The sequence below is a fragment of the Vulpes vulpes genome, chromosome 10 (genome assembly GCF_048418805.1).
Source record: "Vulpes vulpes isolate BD-2025 chromosome 10, VulVul3, whole genome shotgun sequence".
Lineage (NCBI taxonomy): Eukaryota > Metazoa > Chordata > Mammalia > Carnivora > Canidae > Vulpes > Vulpes vulpes.
In genome coordinates, this window is record NC_132789.1 from 9,920,155 (window position 1) to 9,937,802 (window position 17,648).

Consider the following 17,648-nt stretch of genomic DNA (forward strand, 5'->3'; position numbering starts at 1 on the left):
AATTCTGGGGGCGCCTGGGTGGCTCAGTTGGTTGAGTGCTGACTCTTGGTTTTGGCTCAGGTTCATGATCTCAGGGTCATTAATTGAGCTCCATGTCGTGCTCTGTGCTCAGCAGTCTGCTTGAGATTCTCTCCCTCTGGGCAGCCTGGGTGGCTCAGCGGTTTAGCGCCGCCTTCAGCCCAGGGTGTGATCCTGGAGACCCAGGATTGAGTCCCGCGTTGGGCTCCCTGTATGGAACCTGCTTCTCCCTCTGCCTGTGTCTCTGCCTCTCTCTCTCTATCTCTCATGAATAAATAAATAAAATCTTTAAAAAAAAAAAAGAGAGATTCTCTCCCTCTCCCTCTTCTTCTCCCTGCTGCTCATGTGTGCTCTCTCTCAAATAAATACATCTTTAAAAAATTTAATGATAATGATTCGTAATTAAGTTCGGGTAAAATAGAGTCAGTAATAATGTAAACTTCCCATTTCAAAACATTAATGGTACCTAACATTACCTATTTCTGTATCTCTATCTAGATTCTTTTTTTTTTTCATTTTTATTTTTTTTATTTTTAAAGATTTTATTTATTTATTCATGAGACACACACAGAGAAAGACAGAGAAACAGGCAGAGGGAGAAGCAGGCTCCCTGTGGGGATCCCGATGTGGGACCCGATCCCAGGACCCCGGGATCACAACCTGAGCCGAAGGCAGATGCTTAACCACTGAGCCAGCCAGGTGTCCCTCTATTTAGATTCTAGCTTATCTACGTGGTGATAGATCCTTTTTCATCAGAGACTCTTAGGCTTGAACTATGTGTTATCAGTTTTTCTTGCATGGGAAACATCTCTAATGCCAGCATGTGCATGCGATCTCTCGATCGCAGAGTCATCACTTTCACACAGGACACTGTTTTCAAAAGAAAGCTTTGGCTTTCCCAACACTCATCTTCTGTTCCTTCTTCCCCATTCACGGTCCCTGCTGAGAAGCCCATGGGTTTAATACACTCATGTTGCATACTGGGAAACGGAGGCTGAGAGAACCAGTGAGATGATATGATCAAAATTAAAAAACTATTTCTTTGACTTGTGTCTATAACAGTCATGACAAAGACAGATGATCCATTTATTAAGGACCATGGGAGAATGTCCCCGGGACTTGGGTGGGTAGAAGGTAGGGACAGTTTGAACATGGCTGACAAAATGATGGCAGAGGTAGCGTGGTCTGAAGGGGCTGACAGCACTGAGCATTAAGAGCTTATCATCAGGGAATCCCTGGGTGGCGCAGCGGTTTGGCGCCTGCCTTTGGCCCAGGGCACGATCCTGGAGACCCGCGATCGAATCCCACGTCGGGCTCCCCGTGCATGAAGCCTGCTTCTCCCTCTGCCTATGTCTCTGCCTCTCTGTGTGTGTGTGTGACTATCATAAATAAATAAATAAATAATAAATTAAAAATAAATAAATAAATAAATTTTTTTAAAAAAAGAGCTTATCAGCCCTGATCTGGGCCCATGAGGAAACCTCAGGTGAGCCATCTGGTGTGAGCATTCAGCTCACTTCCCTCATCCCTAGTCTCAGGAGGAATCCATCCGCACGCATGATTATGGGTTTTTTAAAACTTTTTTTTTTTTTTTTTTTTAAATTTGAGAGAGGGAGAGAGCATGGGTCCACAAGCATGGGTGGGGGCAGGGGCAGAGGGACAGGGTCAAGCAAACCACGCTGAGCAGGGAGCTGGATTGGGCCTCAATCCCAAGACCCTGGGATCATGACCTGAACTGAAAGCAGACACTTATCCAACTAAGCCAACCAGGCACCCTAGCATGATTGTTTTTTAAGGCACATGGCATCTGGGCATGAAAGTTTTCATGTATATAAAAAGTTGTTTACTCACTGAATCAACATCTAAGACAACTCCATGAAGCCCAAAGGTTTTTAGCATCCCCCGGATGGCGAATTTTGGCAGAGCAGTTCCCACTGTACTGCTGGCTACATTGTTGCTGTCTGGAGAGCGGGTTACTACGGTGAGACCTGAGGAGGGCAGAGGGAGAAGGTTTTTCAGAAGCAAGTACCATTATTATTTTGGGACCCTATATTCTAGGTCTGAAAATAGCTCTATAGCATCTAACAATATCTTAGTTTAGTTGTAACTAAAAAGGTATAAAGCTCAGTCTTGAAGATCATACAACTAAATGTTGTAAGAATTACTATAATAAAAAATAAATAAGCCAACTAAAAAATTGACAAAGAATTCAAATAAACATTTCTCCAAAGGAAAATGAAGATACAGATGAAAAGATATTCCATGTTATTAGAGAGACAGAAGACCAAGCCACAATGAGACACTACTTCACATCCACTAGGATGGCTATAATCTACACTATAGGCCGTATTAAGTGTTGGCAAGGATGTGGAGAAACTGGAAGCCTTGTATATTTCTAGTGGGAATGTAAAATGGTGCAGTCACTTTGGAAAATCCTCTGGCAGTTCCTTAAGAAGTTCAACTTATCATAGGACCCAGCAATCCCACTCCTACATATCTACCCAAGAGAAATGAAAACACATGTCTGCACAAAAACCTGAACACAAATGTTCAGAGCAGCATTACTTCTAGTAGCCAACAGTTAGAAACAACCCAAGTGTTCATCATTTGATGAGTGGATTAAAAAAATGGGGTATTATCCACACAATGGAATATTATTTTGCCATAAAAAGGAATAAGGTACTAACACATGCTACAACGTGGATGAACTTTGAAAAACTGTACTATATGAAAGAGGCCAGACACACAAAAAAAAACACATGTTGTATGATTCCATCTATAGGAAATGTCCAGAAGAGGCAAACCTATATCTACAAAAAGTAAATTAATGAGGCTCAAGGGAAGGAGAAACAGGAAATGATGGGGGTATAGGATTTCTTTTTGGAGGCTGAAAGTGTCCTGGAATTAGAGGCAATGGTTTGGTGGCTGTACAACTTTAAGAATATACTAAAAACTGAATTGTATACTTTGAAAGGGTGAATTTTATGGTAAGTGTAAATTATATCGAAATGTAAAATGTAAATCATATCTAAAAAAGAGAAAGAAAATATATATTCCTCTGTTCCTGACATTCTCATATTTTTGTGAAAGTCTGATAATGAGTGGTTTCCATTTTTCTTTTTTGTGCTTTTCTGTGTTTTCATTTCCTCAAAATATGCAATAGATTTTTAATCAAAAGAATAAATGTGTTCTATTAAAATTCTAAAAAGTAGAGTGCGGTCACACATTCATGATTATAGCTCAGCAGCCATGACTAAGGCTGGCAGGCCTATCTGGAAGCCTCCACCCATGCTCCACTTCTCCCTCTGCACAGGTGCCTGTCTCACTCTGTGCATGCTAGGGAGTTCGGGGAATGTACAGGAGGCCACCAGAGGCCAGACCAACAGGAAGCTTTAGGGCCTCACAGAGGAGAGGCTGTGAGAAGTCCTGTCACTCCGAAAAAGGAGAGTCAGCCCATAGGAGCTAGCAGTTGCTCTGCTCACACTCAAGTGAAAACCCAACTTCTCATCCCATAGGAAGCTTCACAGATGAAGTAAGAGGGTAAGCAGAACCTTTTCGAACTTTATCAATTGTGAACTTGTTCGCTTCGTCTTTAATGTCTTCAATGGTAGGAAGATACAGGTCTCTTGGGATGCCACCATTCTCCTCATAGAGAAATTCAACTGTCTGTCGGGCAATGTCCACCATGCCTAAAGAAAGAAAATATAAGAGAATCTCTCAAACACCAGCCATGGGAGTACATAGCCTTTTAGGGAAGGTAATTATGGGGCGTCTAGCAAGTTTAACACACTCAATGCCCTACTTGTAGGAAGTGCTCAAACTTCTCCTATAGAAACACAAGCATGAGTGTGTAAAGATATAAGTGTATAAAGATATAAGTGTATAAAGATATAAGAACACTCTTTGCAGCACTGTGGAGAAATCCCAAAATGGAAATAATGAAGGTAGACATCAATACAGAATGGCTAAAAATCATGGGACATTATTATGTAATCATTTCAGTTGAGTCAAAAGAACCAAGTAGAGGACAAGTGGAGAGTAAGAAGTGAGGGAAAGGCTTCTTCTTACTTTGTACATTTTTGTACTGTGTGACTTTTTACAGCAAACATCTGCTGCTTCAGACAGAGCTCCACCAACTTCCCCTACTCAGTACCAGAATCTGCCATGTTCTTCCTTCCCAGGGAGAGAACACATCATTGAGTTCACCAGCAACTACCACTATTCATTAATAAATGCAGTCAAAGAATGTCCAAAGCCCTGAGGAGAGGGCACTGTGGGGTGTACAGAGACATGGGAAGCAGCGTCTCCATCTGCCAGCACTGCCTAGGCTCCCACTTGGCTTGGGAAGCCTGGGAGCAGACATGGGTGTGGCCACAGGTACACTCACACGGGCTGATCTTCCTCACACTGGTCTCCCACTCCTTCATTTGCCAACCTTGCTGGAGAGATAAGGTGTGGTGATTTTCGAAGCATACTTTAGGAGGAGGGGGCTGCAATCAGACAAGGATGCCTAGAGAAAGAACTGTCAGAACAGACCAGAAATGTGGCCTGATACTGGAAGATGATGGAAAAAGCATCTTTGCAACATTTTCCAAAGGAATTGGGGAGAGGAGAAAAAAATTCTCTGCTGTCTCCTTAGCAGGAATACAGGAGCATGAGGAGATTGCCGAGTTCAAGCACACTCAGCACAGGGGCAGTTTCATTAGCCTTCCTAGGGGACCTGACAACAGGAGGTTGATCCACCTCACCAAGGTGGCTCTTTGGGGACCACGAGCCACCCGCCATCCTCTTTTTCACCTCTGCCACTGCTATATTGAAGGAGACTATATTCAAAAGGTAAATGCTTTATGCTTAAATTAATATAGTTCATATGACTAGTCACAGTACACAGATGGATCCTGAGAGAATGCCTTGGCAAAAGGCCACCTCAGGGGTAGGAGGCACTTCTGGGTGAGTCATCAGTCTGCCTCTGGCCCAGCGGCCACTTTTGGATGATCAGATTTCCTGCTGTGCTGTCTATACCTTCCCATAATTGAACTGGGAGCAAAGAAGGAGAAGGCACACTTGGCCATAGACATTGAGGGTGGCTCTGGCATCAAAAGATACATGAAAAGAAATCCAAATTGAAGCAGAACTGATGTCAAGATGAAGGCATAGCAACCAGTGATCATACTCAAGAGCTTTCCATCTGCACACTGTAAATTTTATCCCCGTTCTGACTCTCTCCAAAGTACTAAGAGGCACTAGTCCCCTGGGCGCTTCACTGTTCTGAGTGTAAGCCAGCTGTCACTAAGTTAGCTCCAGATATTCACTTAAATAGCAGGTTGCCAAAGAAGCCACACTAGATCAGGCTGGCCTAGCTACATACGCTGTGGCCTCTCGACGTACTGCACAACCCCAATCACATGCCATCTGCTGTTGATCACTGAATGTTTCCCTAGCCAGGGGCCCGACACCTGGGAGGTGCTTGCTGACTGCAGGGATGGGTAAGTGGATGAATGGATGGCTGAACAGATGCCACTGAATTGAAGCCCTCCCAACACTGAAATCAATGCTGCATAGGTGCTTCGAGGCAGTGCATCTGGCATTACATGTATTAAGTGAGAGTCGTTTGTGCATGAGAGAAGATCAGTTCTGCACTCTGACAAACCACATAAGGGCATTTCAGCTCTGATGTTGAAAACAAATGGGGAAGAGCAAATTGTCTTTTTTTCTCTGGGATCTACTACACTGAATTATGTTGCTCCTTTGTTTACCACCTCCCAGTGGCTTCCCATCTTGCAGAGAATAAAATCCAAAGTCCTCATGTACCCAATGCTTGTCCCTGCCCCTTGCCTCGTGTCCTGCTGCCTTTCCCTCATGCTCTCCTATTCAGCTACACCTGGTTGGCTTTTTTGCTGGTCGCCCAACCACCCAAGTACAGTCCTGCCAAGGGACTTCCTAATGTTGCTCCCTCTGCCTCAAACTGAGTAAAGGAGAATTACTAATGATCTGCCCCAGAATTGGGCTGGCAGCTGAACCCAGAATCTGATAAAAGCAGGAAGCAATCCCACCATGTCATGGGAGGTGTGACATGGTTAGGGTTAAACAAGGTTAAGTTTAAACAAGACCATTCCACTGTCATAGGTCTTAGCTTTGGGGAGAGACAGCATGAAAGGAAATAAGTATATAAAAACCAGCTTTACACACACTGATCAAGTCCGGGTGCCAACATGGGAAAAAAAAGTAATACTGGAAATGTGGGACTCAATATAAATTGGCCAAAAAACAAAGGTCATGTGGGAGCTTTGCTCTTTATTGGTCCTAATCTCCAAACAAGCTAAAAGAGGAGCGATGCTGCTGACAGGACAAAAATGAAACCTCTTATACCATCCCTGAGAACACCATGTCGGGGGAAGAAAAGCAGGTATTTTCACAAGATGAGGAAAATCCTCAAAACAGAAATCAGCTGCCTGCACTCAAGACTCACTAACAAGGGGGCCTAGGTGGCTCAGTTGGTTAAGTGTCTGCCTTTGGCTCAGGTCATGGGGTCCTGGGATTAAGCTCCACATTAGGCTCCCTGCTCAGCAGGGAGTCTATTTCTCCCTCTATCTGCTCATGCTCTTTTTCTCTCTCTCTCAAATAAAGAAAATCTTAAAACAAACAAACAAACAAAAACAAAACAAAACAAAAAAAAAAACAAAAAAAACCCCACTAATAGTCCACCATCTGGGGTCAAACTTTGCATTATTCTTTGTTAGAGGAATCATGCTAGTGGAAGAAAAAATCCCACCATCACTGTTATCATGGTGGCATCTAGAACTATATTAACTGAACACTACTATGTGCCAGGCACTGTTCCTAGGACCTTTACCTATATTAAAGTACTTATTTTTTCATACCCATATAAGGCGGTCACCAACACTGATTCCATTTTAAAGGCTAGTAAAGATCAGAAAAGTTAAGTAACTGTCCTCAGGTCATACAGACAGTAAGTAGCATAGCTGTGACTTGAGAGCCCAAATTATTTAACCATCAGGCCATTCAACTTTCCAGTGGTTGCAGTACAACCATTTCAGCAGCCCATCAACCCAAACATGGAGCTGGGTTGACAAGCAAAAGTCTGGCAATGAAAGCTGAAGACCACAGAGTTCTTTTACTGAAAAGTAAAGGACACGGCTAAGTCTGGCCTGACTCTAGGGGAGCCCTTCTTTTCTGATTTACATCTGAGTTTCAATATAAGCATAGCTCTTCAAGTTATGAAGTAGCTCCCAAGAAAAGTGTAAAGTATCAGACCTAGTTGTAAAGCACCCTTTATCTGGTCCAGGCCCGATTTCCTTTCTGCCTCATTGCGGAAGCGTCTTCGGATAGTAGGAAACACCTTGGTCTCCCATGCTTTCACCAGCAGGGCGTAGTGGTCCTCCTGGAAGGAGAAGGCAAATGCATGAACAGAGAAGGAGTGCTTTGTGTGGTCAGCAGCCCTTCTCTGACCTATAGCTCTCAGAAACACATCCTCAGATATCAGGGCAGGCAATAGCCAGACTGTGGCAAGCCCTTTCTTTCCCTCTAAAGCTAAATAAACACTCCACACAGTCCCCAACCTTCCTGCTGAATCACTAAAGGTACTGCATTTCTCCCACACTCAGATCAGTACCAGGCAGACGAGTCCAGCAGATATTGCTACTGATATGTGGTTTGAAAGATGAATGTTCCAGAGCTACCATTCAAACACAGTGACTATAACTAGAAGTGTAACCACTCCAGCTTTGCACCCTCAGATCAAAATCATTCCTGGTGGCTCGTCCCTGTCACCAGGGAGCTGTGCAAGCACTGTGGACCTCATACCTGGGGGACATCATCATCATCCTCGTCATCACTTTCGTCGTCTGCAATGGGAGGTGGGTGGGGGTCTGGGCCCGAGGTTATGAAATTCTCATAGCTGAGTTCTACTTTGTAATGACAGGAAGTGTCACTGTCATATTCTGCAACAGAGCACAGTGACAGTGAATTCTAGGCAAGAGAAGGCCAGGAAAATCATGAACTTCTTCCCCTTAGACCAGAATCTATTTGTGTGAAAGACTCCTAGCACTTTGAAGGATTTTGAAGTGCAGAGCCATGTGATAACAATCATGTATCATTCTCCTGAAACCTAAAGTCCTTTTTATGGATATGATTCATTTAATTCAGAGAAGAATTAGGAAAAGTTCTTCATCAGGATAAAGAAGAGACAGAGTCTTAGAACAGTGTGCAAACCAATATCCCAAGGGCCAGTTAAAGTCTGCACACACCTTTAGTTTAGGAAGCTTGGTTTTATTCAATTATGAAGTTTTTCAAATAATCAGGAAAGCTTTTTTAGTGCATACCTAATACCTACCATCTAGATTCCACAATTAGTGTTTTGTTATTCTTTCATGACCTCAGGTTCTTTTTTAATGACCTCAGTTTTAAAATAATTTTAAAAATTAATATTTTAAAAACAGAAGATTTCATATAAAATTCTGAGGTTTTTAGCTATCTTATAAAAAGCGATGGTCTTTCAGGCTTGCATTTCCATGTGGCAATATTTTGCTCGCACTGAGTAATGGCAGGCTTCCTGTATATGGGGAATGCACTTTCTGCTCTGCCACACTTCTGCTCCCCAATTTCTTTGCACCAGGCCCATTACTCCACAGCCATGGGCACTACAGTATGCCTAAGTTGGATGGCCTTCTGAATTAGCAGCATCTGCATTCCCAGGAAGCAGTGGGGCCCTGCGAGGAGGCGGCTTACGTTGCTGAGCAGTAGCCACAGCAGCAATGCGGCAGGGTGGCCCATGAGTGCCCGGGTCTGATGCAATGCTGGTGCCGGCGTCATTGTCACTATCGGATGCCATGGCAAAGGGCAGCGCCTCAAAGTTAGCGCTGATCTCTTCTGCCAGATCGGTGCACAGGTCGGCGGCGTTACGGTGGGCCTGCCCTTCAGCATAGGCGAATGGGCGGGAGCCAAAGTTAGCGCGAGTCTTGGTGTTCTGGGAAGGTAATCAAGTAAAGGATTTGAGAGGGCCTAGGTTTGTTTATTCATTTATTTAACACTCCAAGGTGAATGTTATTCAACATCAAACCAGAAGAAGGCCCCAGCTCTGGGAAAGCATTGGAACAAGGCAGAGTGGCTCATGTAACTGAGAGCCCTGGTGCTGAGACAGAGCTCTACACAGGCCAGCCCGCCTCCCCTCCCCTCCATCTCACTCTCCCAACCCTTTGCTACTCAGTGACCTTTCCTATTTCTAACACTGTTCCTTTCTGCCTGATGCCACCACACAAGCTGCTCCCTTCACTGAGGACATTCTTCTCCAATTTTGCCACGTTGAGACCAGTTAATAGTCTAGACCTGGCTCAAGCATTGCTTCTTCAAGGTAATGGGGACATGGGTCAGATCTGTTTCCATAAAGTCTATGGTTTGCAATCATACTGAGAAGCTTAATTTTATTGTCAGTTTAGCCACAGGATTCCAGACTAAACATTATGGGGTGTGTCTGGAACAGTGCCTCCAGGTGAGATCAGCATTTGAATGGTGGATTCAGTTGAGTAGACTGCCCTCCCCAGCATGGTTGAGCATTATCCAAATTACTAAGGAGAATTTGTTTTCCTTCCCAGTAAGATAACCTACCTTCTTCTGAATGTGAACCACAGGCCACATCCCACCAGAGACGTCTTCAAGATATGGGGACAGACGCTGCCCACAGTATGTGAAGTATACTCGGCCCTTGGCTGGCTGCCCTGGAGGAGGTGGGGTCCCCTCGCTTCTCTCCCAGCCAATTCCTGCCACGTCACCTATGGCAGAGAACAGGAAGGAAACATTTTGTTTTCCCTTTACTGATTACTAAATAAACTTCCAAACTGCAACCAGTGTGATGGAGCCACATATCTCTGACCCTCTTTATTTTTGCCATTATTTACATCCTGAAAAAAGATATGAAGTTATGTATTGTACTTGAGTATAAATACAAAAGAAATAATTTTATTTTATTTATTTTTAAAGATTTTATTTATTTATTTATGAGAGAGACCCAGAGAGAGGCAGAGACACAGGCAGAGGGAGAAGCAGGCTCCATGCAGGGAGCCGGATGTGGGACTCGATCCCAGGTCTCCAAGATCAAGCCCTGGGCCGAAGGCGGCGCTAAACCGCTGAGCCACCCGGGTGTCCCGAAAAGAAATAATTTTAAAAAGAGTAGTCAAACTATTCAGAAGAAAATGCCTAGGGACTCCTGGGCATTCAGCTCAGGGCGTGATCCTGGGATCCGGGATCAAGTCCCACATCAGGCTCCCTGCATGGAGCCTGCTTCTCCCTCTGGCTGTGTCTCTGCCTCTCTCTCTTTGTGTCGCTCATGAATAAATAAACTTAAAAATGCTTAAAAAAGAGAAAAAAGAAGAAAATACCTAGTGTCTAAGTCAGTTACCACAATTACACATTAAATTTAGCCTTTATTTTCCTGGAAGCCAAGACAAAAAGGGAAAACAATGGGTAGGATTTTTTAAAAAAATAGAGAAATACAAGTTTTTCTCTTTGACACATGTAAAATTACTTACGGCACAAAGGTAAAAAGGCAGTATTTTCTCAGTAAATTTGCAGAAGATTTAGAAATGGTTTTAATAATATAAAACCCAACCCACAACATAAGCTAGAGGCACATTGTTAAATCACATTATGTCCCGCCTGCTACTTTTATGTATCTAAGGCATTTTTGTGAGAATCTAAGACAAGCCAAGCTGCTTTCATATGAGGCAACTGAAGAGGGCGTAGTAGCTCAGAGACCAAGAGGAGCATGTCTACCACATCAGCAGTCACACACTGGCTGCTTCAAGGCACGCTGCTTGCATAGGTAGCCGTATAATTAGTCTCTTATTGTGAACTCTCCAGAAAGTGCATGAAGTTCTACGATTCTGCTTTTGATTATAGAGTCTCCTATGCTTCAGATACCACTAGGATGGGCTTCCCAAAGGCTGAAGACTTGTCACTATTTATCACTATGCCCATGGCATCTCCAGGGCCCAGGAAAGTACCCAGCACATAGGAGATGCCCAGCAAGTATCTGCTGATGAGGACACCAGAAGTGTCGGTACAGAGGTTGAGATTCAGTTGTAAAAAATGAGTTCTTGATTCCTACCCAGACACATTTCTCTAGGAAGAGGGTGGCGGGTTTGCTTGTGGTCCAGTCCCAGACTTTCTCAAACAACAAAATGTGGTCAAACACAACAAATGAGGGCAACACATAAAAACTCTGTCTATGGTTGCCATGTGTTCCCCCAAAACACTTTGTGCCTAAAACACTTAAGTACTCAGCTGAAATGTCCAAGTTCTCCAGGAAGTGAAAGAGAAGTAACTGCCAGGAAATTATCTCTAAGTCATAACTTGACCATAACTGAACACACTACACTCCCTAAAAGGTGCAATGTTAACAAGCAGCTTCCTAAGTGATGGCAAAATGATCCCAGCTAGCTGTGTGAGGTTACCTGATGGACAGGGTGAATTATTATGCCCCGTCTGGGCAGCCCAGACCACCCACCACACAGAACAATATCTGCTTCATCAGAGACGACGCTAAGATGTACTATCTGAAAATAAGTAGCCAACATGTCTGGGGGTTTCTAACAGCAAGAGGACAATACCTACATCCTGCTCCTCTGGTGGAACAGGTAGGACTGATCCTAATTTGTCTACACAGAGCAAGATACTTATATGGAGGCTAAAAAGGAAAGGGAAAAGGATTTTTACTGTTGTTGTTGTCTTAATTGAATTGATGATCTCTGTGACTGAAACTTCTGGGCAAATTTGTTGAAGCAGGACCAGATGTTTAGGCTCCCAAGAACCAAGTCCACAATACATTAGCTACATAACACATTCTATGAGTGCCTCAGGGCAAGTGGGAGAGCTCCTCTTTTATTTTTCCCCCTTTTTGGAATCTATTTATCTGCTCATCAATGAAAAGTTGACAGAAGGTTAAACTTCAAAGAAGCAAAATCTCAGGTTTTTCTGATGAGGGAGGAATGAAAGCAAATGTGATTCCTACCCTACCAATTGAAGGGTTCTCAATGATAAGGGCCTCACGAAAGGAGTGGTTTGGTGTAAACTAGCAGACAATAGTGACCTACTTGGCTTTCACTAGAAGACAAATTGCCCATTTCCAGTTGCTAAGTTTCTTTACTTTTAACATATTTAGACAAAATGTGGAAACAACAAATACATAGGGTAAAAAAAAAAAAAAGCTCCCACTGCACTCACCAGGAGAGAGAGTCACGTCCAAGCGCACGCTCTTCCACTGTAATAAACTGGAACCATTGTAGTGCACAGCTCGGCCATTGCTATGAAAAAAAGCAAAGTCAAAGACAAGGCTGACTGACCGACACAGAGGCAGTTAAGTAGTGAACAGGCCTGAGGGCTTCAGCAGCTCCAGAGTAATTAGAAGAGAAATCCTAAGAGCCGTTCTCTTTGTCTAAATTTGAATATATTTCCAACTGGTGTTTTATACATCTTTGGAGATTGAGATTATAATAATATTATTTTAGCATTAGAACACCCACCCCCACTATCTTTTTTTTTTTTTTTTTTTTTTTGGTAGTAACACAAATAGTAGCCACTTACTTATGGAAAAGACAAGTGCCCACTGGATTGGTCCAAGCCCCATCTCGTTTCTCTGCTTCCGTGGCAAAGCCAAAGGAGACTATTGGTCCAGTGTCATCATCAGTATCTCCATAGGAAACAATTTCAATTTCCCAGTAAAAAGATGGGGCCTGAGGAAACACCAGAAGTGGGCAATCAGAGGGCTCCTCTCGGGCCCTTAGAACTTGCTTTATCTTTCAAAGACGAAGGAAAGAGGCAAGAGACTGTGATTTCTCACCTGAACTGGCAGTGGCGAGGTGGCATAGATAAATGTGCCCCGGGGAAGACCACCCCCAGCGCTGGGGTCAGCCAGGAAGGTGACAGAAGTAAGATGCGATGAGAACATGCAGGCTCGGACAGGCGGGAACACTCGCGAGGGGCTCCAAGTGATCTCTTTGGGCTACAATGGGGAGAAAGTGCCTTGTTCAATACAACTGCAAATACTAATCTCTTTACAGTCTCGAAAAATTTTTATCTAGTGGTATTATAAAATAGGTACATCTTTTATTTAAGAACATACCTTGTATTTCCAAAGTAAACTTTATTTTTAAAAAGGCAGTCTCTAGGCCCAGCATTGCTCTCTAGAACCAATCATTTTGATACTTACCTCTATTCTCCTCCTAAGCTTATAATGCCATTTTTAGTTTTCCTTTAGGACATCACTTAACTTGTGTGATGACAAATGAGGTTCAATTCCTACAGCTCTCCTCCTTACACACATGCAGCATGGGCCCTCAGCCCCTCATCCTGGCTGTGTAATTAGAGGCCACGTTTCAGACCCATCAGTGGGCAGAATTTATATTCCTGTGACTTACTATTCAGCTCGACATCAAGAAAGAGTAATATTACTTTTATTATATTTTCTTAAAATATTTCATTTTTTAACTTAATTGCTTCATTTTTTTCACTTATGTAATTTTAATAAATCTAATCATCAGGTTCATGCTTCTCTGTCAATAAAAGCATATTTTTTTAGCCCACTAATTTCGTTTTTATCCAAAGGACTGAAAGATCCATGTGATGATTAGCTCCAAGGACATCCATCAGATCACTGCTATGGTGGGAATGGGAGATGACACAAATGGGCATCAAGGAAAGCCTAAGTGGGGAAACTGAGGCTCAAGTGTACACCGGACCATGAAATTTCTATTGGTCAACATGGAAAGGCATTCATCATCTATGGAGGCAGAGTAGCTAGATGCAAAACAGAGATCCGTTGTCATGGAAAAAGTACAGGTGATCCAGCTCGCTGACACACTAACAATGCTAAATGGAGATGTTGAGACTTCAGGTGACATTTTGTCTCATATAATTTTAATTTTTTATTTTGAAAGTTTCAAACCTACAGAAAAACTGTAAGAAAATGGCAATTTTTATACACTCTCAACTAAAGGCACTGAGTTTTTGAGATACAAATCACATAACACACACCCATTTAAAATGTATAATTCAATGGTTTTTGTATACGAAGAATTGTGCAACCAACACCACTGTAAAGTTTTAGAGTGTTTTTGTCCCCCTTAAGCATCTACCCCTTAAGCAGTCACTCCTCATCCCCTGTACCCCTGCAGTCCCTGGCAACCACTCATCAGCTTCCTGTCTCTAGATCTGCCTGTTTTGGACACTTCAAGTAAGTGACATTCCATAATATGTGGTCTTTTGTGACTGGCTTCTTTCACTTAGCATAATTTCAGGGTTTATCCATATTGTCACATGGATCACTACTTCCTCACTTTTTAAGGCTGAATAACATTCCATTTTATGGGGATACACCCTATTTTATGAATTTATTTGTCAGGTTATAAACATTTAGGTTGTTTCCACTTTTTGGTTATTACAAATAAGCTGCTAAGAACATTCACAGAGGTGCCAATTCTGAACACTTTGCCACCTTTGCTTTTTAATGACCTCTCAGTCTCTATTCATACACGTATCATTATAAGATGGACTACAGATCTAAAATTCTGAAAGTTCAAAAAAAAAAATTCTGAAAGTTCTTTTCCGTTATTGATAGAGTAAGAAATTATTTACAAATGAATGAGTTCTGCTCCTTTGTTGTCATCATTCATTATTCAGAATGTCAAATCAATGTACTCTGACATTCAAAGATGATAGCATGTCATCAGGGTGTGCACCTCCAAATGGATTTGCAAATGCTCATGCTAGTTACTAAGGTGCCACTTGGCATTCTCTAATACAGCATGCTGCAAATGGGCAGGCAGTGGTACGCACAGTGTGGGGCTCACCTGTCTCCGGTCAGCCTGCAGCGGAGGTGGTGGCGGCCGAGCACAGTCACGGTAGAGCATTCGCAGCCGTTCACACTGCACCTCCACAACTGCCAGTCGCTCCCCTGGGAGGGGATACATCAAATAAGTGAAAATAAGTCCCAAAAGCCCCAAGAGAGCTCCAGCTCTTCTTGAGGAGCGTCAAAGCAATAAATTGCTTCAGAGAGTATTCAAATTCTTATCAAAAAAGCAAACAGATTGAGGTATGTCTACTACACATAGCAGCACAGCAATGTGGTCAAGTGCATGAGTTCTGAAGTGGGGTTGCCTGGATTTAGAATCTGGCTTCCTTACTCAATATTTACCATCTCACTTATAATATGAGAGTAACAATAGCACCTGTTCAAGGTCCTGAATATGAAATGAAGTAACACAAGTGGAGCTTTTGGCTAAGTCCCTGGCACAGGGCGAACACTCGATAAATGGAAGCTATTATTCTCATCACTGAAACTGATTTTTTAAAACTATCTATTTAACATCTCCTAAGAAAGGTACAGTGCTAGATGCTGGAGAATACAAAAATACATGAGCTCCTATTCTGGGAGGACAGATGAGATGTGTACATGCATTCACATGTACAAAAAAGAACATTAAGGATGACTGGGTGGCTCAGCAGTTGAGAGTCTGCCTTTGGCTCATGGCATGATCCTGCGGTCCCAGGATTGAGTTTCATATTGAGCTCCTTGCAGGGAGCTTCTCCCTCTGCCTGTGCCTCTGCTTCCCTCTCTGTGTGTCTCTCATGAATAAATAAAATCTTAAAAAAAAAAAAAAAAACGAAAACGAAAAAGAAAAAGAGAAAGAAAGAATGCGGTACAAGGCTGCAGTATGGGTCTCTTAGATAGGATCCAAGCACAAACACAGGCATAGAGGAGCAGGTGATGACTTCATTCCAGGACCCAGGAAGGCTTCATAAAAACAGACTTGAATTAGATCTTAGAAAAGGTAGGGGTTCAATAAGCAGAGAAGGAAGGGAACTCCAGGTGGTTTGGCAATATGAGCGATGGTCTAGGAGAGTCAAGAGTCAGGGGTCTTGGCAGTACCTCAATCAACACACAAAAATTAACTCAAAATGGATCAGTGACCTGAAAAAATGTTACAGCTAAAACTATAAAACTTTTAGAATAATGGTGTAAATTTTCATGACTTCGGATTATGCCATGGTTTAAGATATGACACCAAAAGTAAAAACAACAAAAGGAAAAAGAGATAAATTGGACTTCACCAAAATGAAACAGGTTTGTGTTTCAAAGGGCACTACTGAGGAAGTGAAAACACAACCCCCCCCAAAAAAGAAGAAAACACAACCCACAGAATGGGAGAAAAGATTTATGTACTACCCAATCAGGGACTAGTATAGCTAAAATTACAAAGAACTCTTACAATTGGGGTGCTTGGGTAGCTTAGTCAGTTAAGCGTCCAACTCTCATTCTCTCTTCCTCCATCCCTCCTTCTGCTCACATGTGCACGAATGAATGAATGAATGAATAAAATCTTTAAAAAAATAAAGAACTCTTATAATTTTTAAAAAATTTTCTTTATTTGAGAGAGAGAGCAAGAAAAAGCACGCACATGAGTGGGAGGAGGGGCAGAAGGAAAGGGAGAAACAGACTCCACTGAGCAGGGAGCCAAACACTGGGCTCGATCCCAGCACCCTGAGATCACTACCTGAATCAAAGGCAGACACTTAACTGACTGAGCCACGTAGGCACCCTAGAACTCTTATAACAATAAGATGACAACCCAATTAAAATGGGCAAGGGATTAAAATAGACATCTCTCCAAAGAAGATAAACGACCAAGAAGTACATGAATGTATGCTCAACATCATTAGTCATTAGGAAAACACAAATCAAAACCACAATGAAATACTACTTCCCACCTACTAGGATAACTATAATCAAAAAGACAACACTAGTGCTGATGAGGATGTGGAGTAAATAGGACCCCCATTCACTGCTGGTTGCAGTGTAAAATGGTGCAGCTGCTGTGGAAAACAATTTTTCAAAAAAGCAAGCAGTTCCTCAAAATTTAAACACAGGATTACTATATAACCCAGCAATGCCACTCCTACTTCCCAAGAGAACTCCTATATGCCCAAGAGAACTGAAAACATTTGTCCACATAAGTGCTTATATATGCATATTAACAGCACCATTATTGGTAATAGCCAAAAAGCACAAACAAGTATCAATAAATTCATCAATAAGGATGCTTGGGTGGCTCAGTGGTTTGAGCATCTGCCTTTGGCCCAGGGTGTGATCCTGGAGTCCCAGGATTGAGTCTCATGTTAGGCTCCCTTCATGGAGCCTGCTTCTCCCTCTGTCTGTATCTCTGCATCTCTCTCTGTGTCTCTCATGAATAAATGAATAAAATCTTTAAAATAAACAAACAAATAAATAAATTCATCAATAAACAAAATGCAGTTTATGCACACAAGGGAATCATATTCAACCATAACATGGTTATGGGAAGTACTGACCCATGTTATAACATGGATGAACCTTGAAAACATTATGTTAAGTAGAAGCCAGACAAAATTGGACAACTATTGTAGGATTCTGTTGATATGAAATACCCAGGATATGTAAATCCAGAGAGACAGAAAGTAGATTAGAGGTTCCCAGAAGCTGAGGGAAGGATAATGGGGAGTTAATGTTTAATTGGTACTGAGTTTCTGGTTGGAATGATGAAAAAGTTCTGGAAATATATAGTGGTAATGATTGCATAACT

The 17,648-nt window shown here is 42.5% G+C and overlaps 1 protein-coding gene across 9 annotated transcripts in view; it reads right to left on the reverse strand.

Annotated features, from left to right (window-relative positions):
* The window catches only part of HECTD4 (HECT domain E3 ubiquitin protein ligase 4), a 185,988-nt gene that overhangs the window by 32,745 nt on the left and 135,595 nt on the right, over nt 1-17,648 (reverse strand). For all 9 annotated transcript variants that reach the window (XM_026018777.2, XM_072725162.1, XM_026018774.2 and 6 more), the window contains 10 exons: nt 14,880-14,983; nt 12,872-13,033; nt 12,616-12,764; nt 12,256-12,335; nt 9,643-9,806; nt 8,767-9,004; nt 7,843-7,979; nt 7,294-7,420; nt 3,570-3,707; nt 1,870-2,006 (listed from right to left, as the gene is read on the reverse strand). In XM_026018777.2, coding sequence (XP_025874562.2) covers nt 1,870-2,006; nt 3,570-3,707; nt 7,294-7,420; nt 7,843-7,979; nt 8,767-9,004; nt 9,643-9,806; nt 12,256-12,335; nt 12,616-12,764; nt 12,872-13,033; nt 14,880-14,983 — 1,436 coding nt within the window. The remainder of the gene's footprint in view (nt 1-1,869; nt 2,007-3,569; nt 3,708-7,293; nt 7,421-7,842; nt 7,980-8,766; nt 9,005-9,642; nt 9,807-12,255; nt 12,336-12,615; nt 12,765-12,871; nt 13,034-14,879; nt 14,984-17,648) is intronic.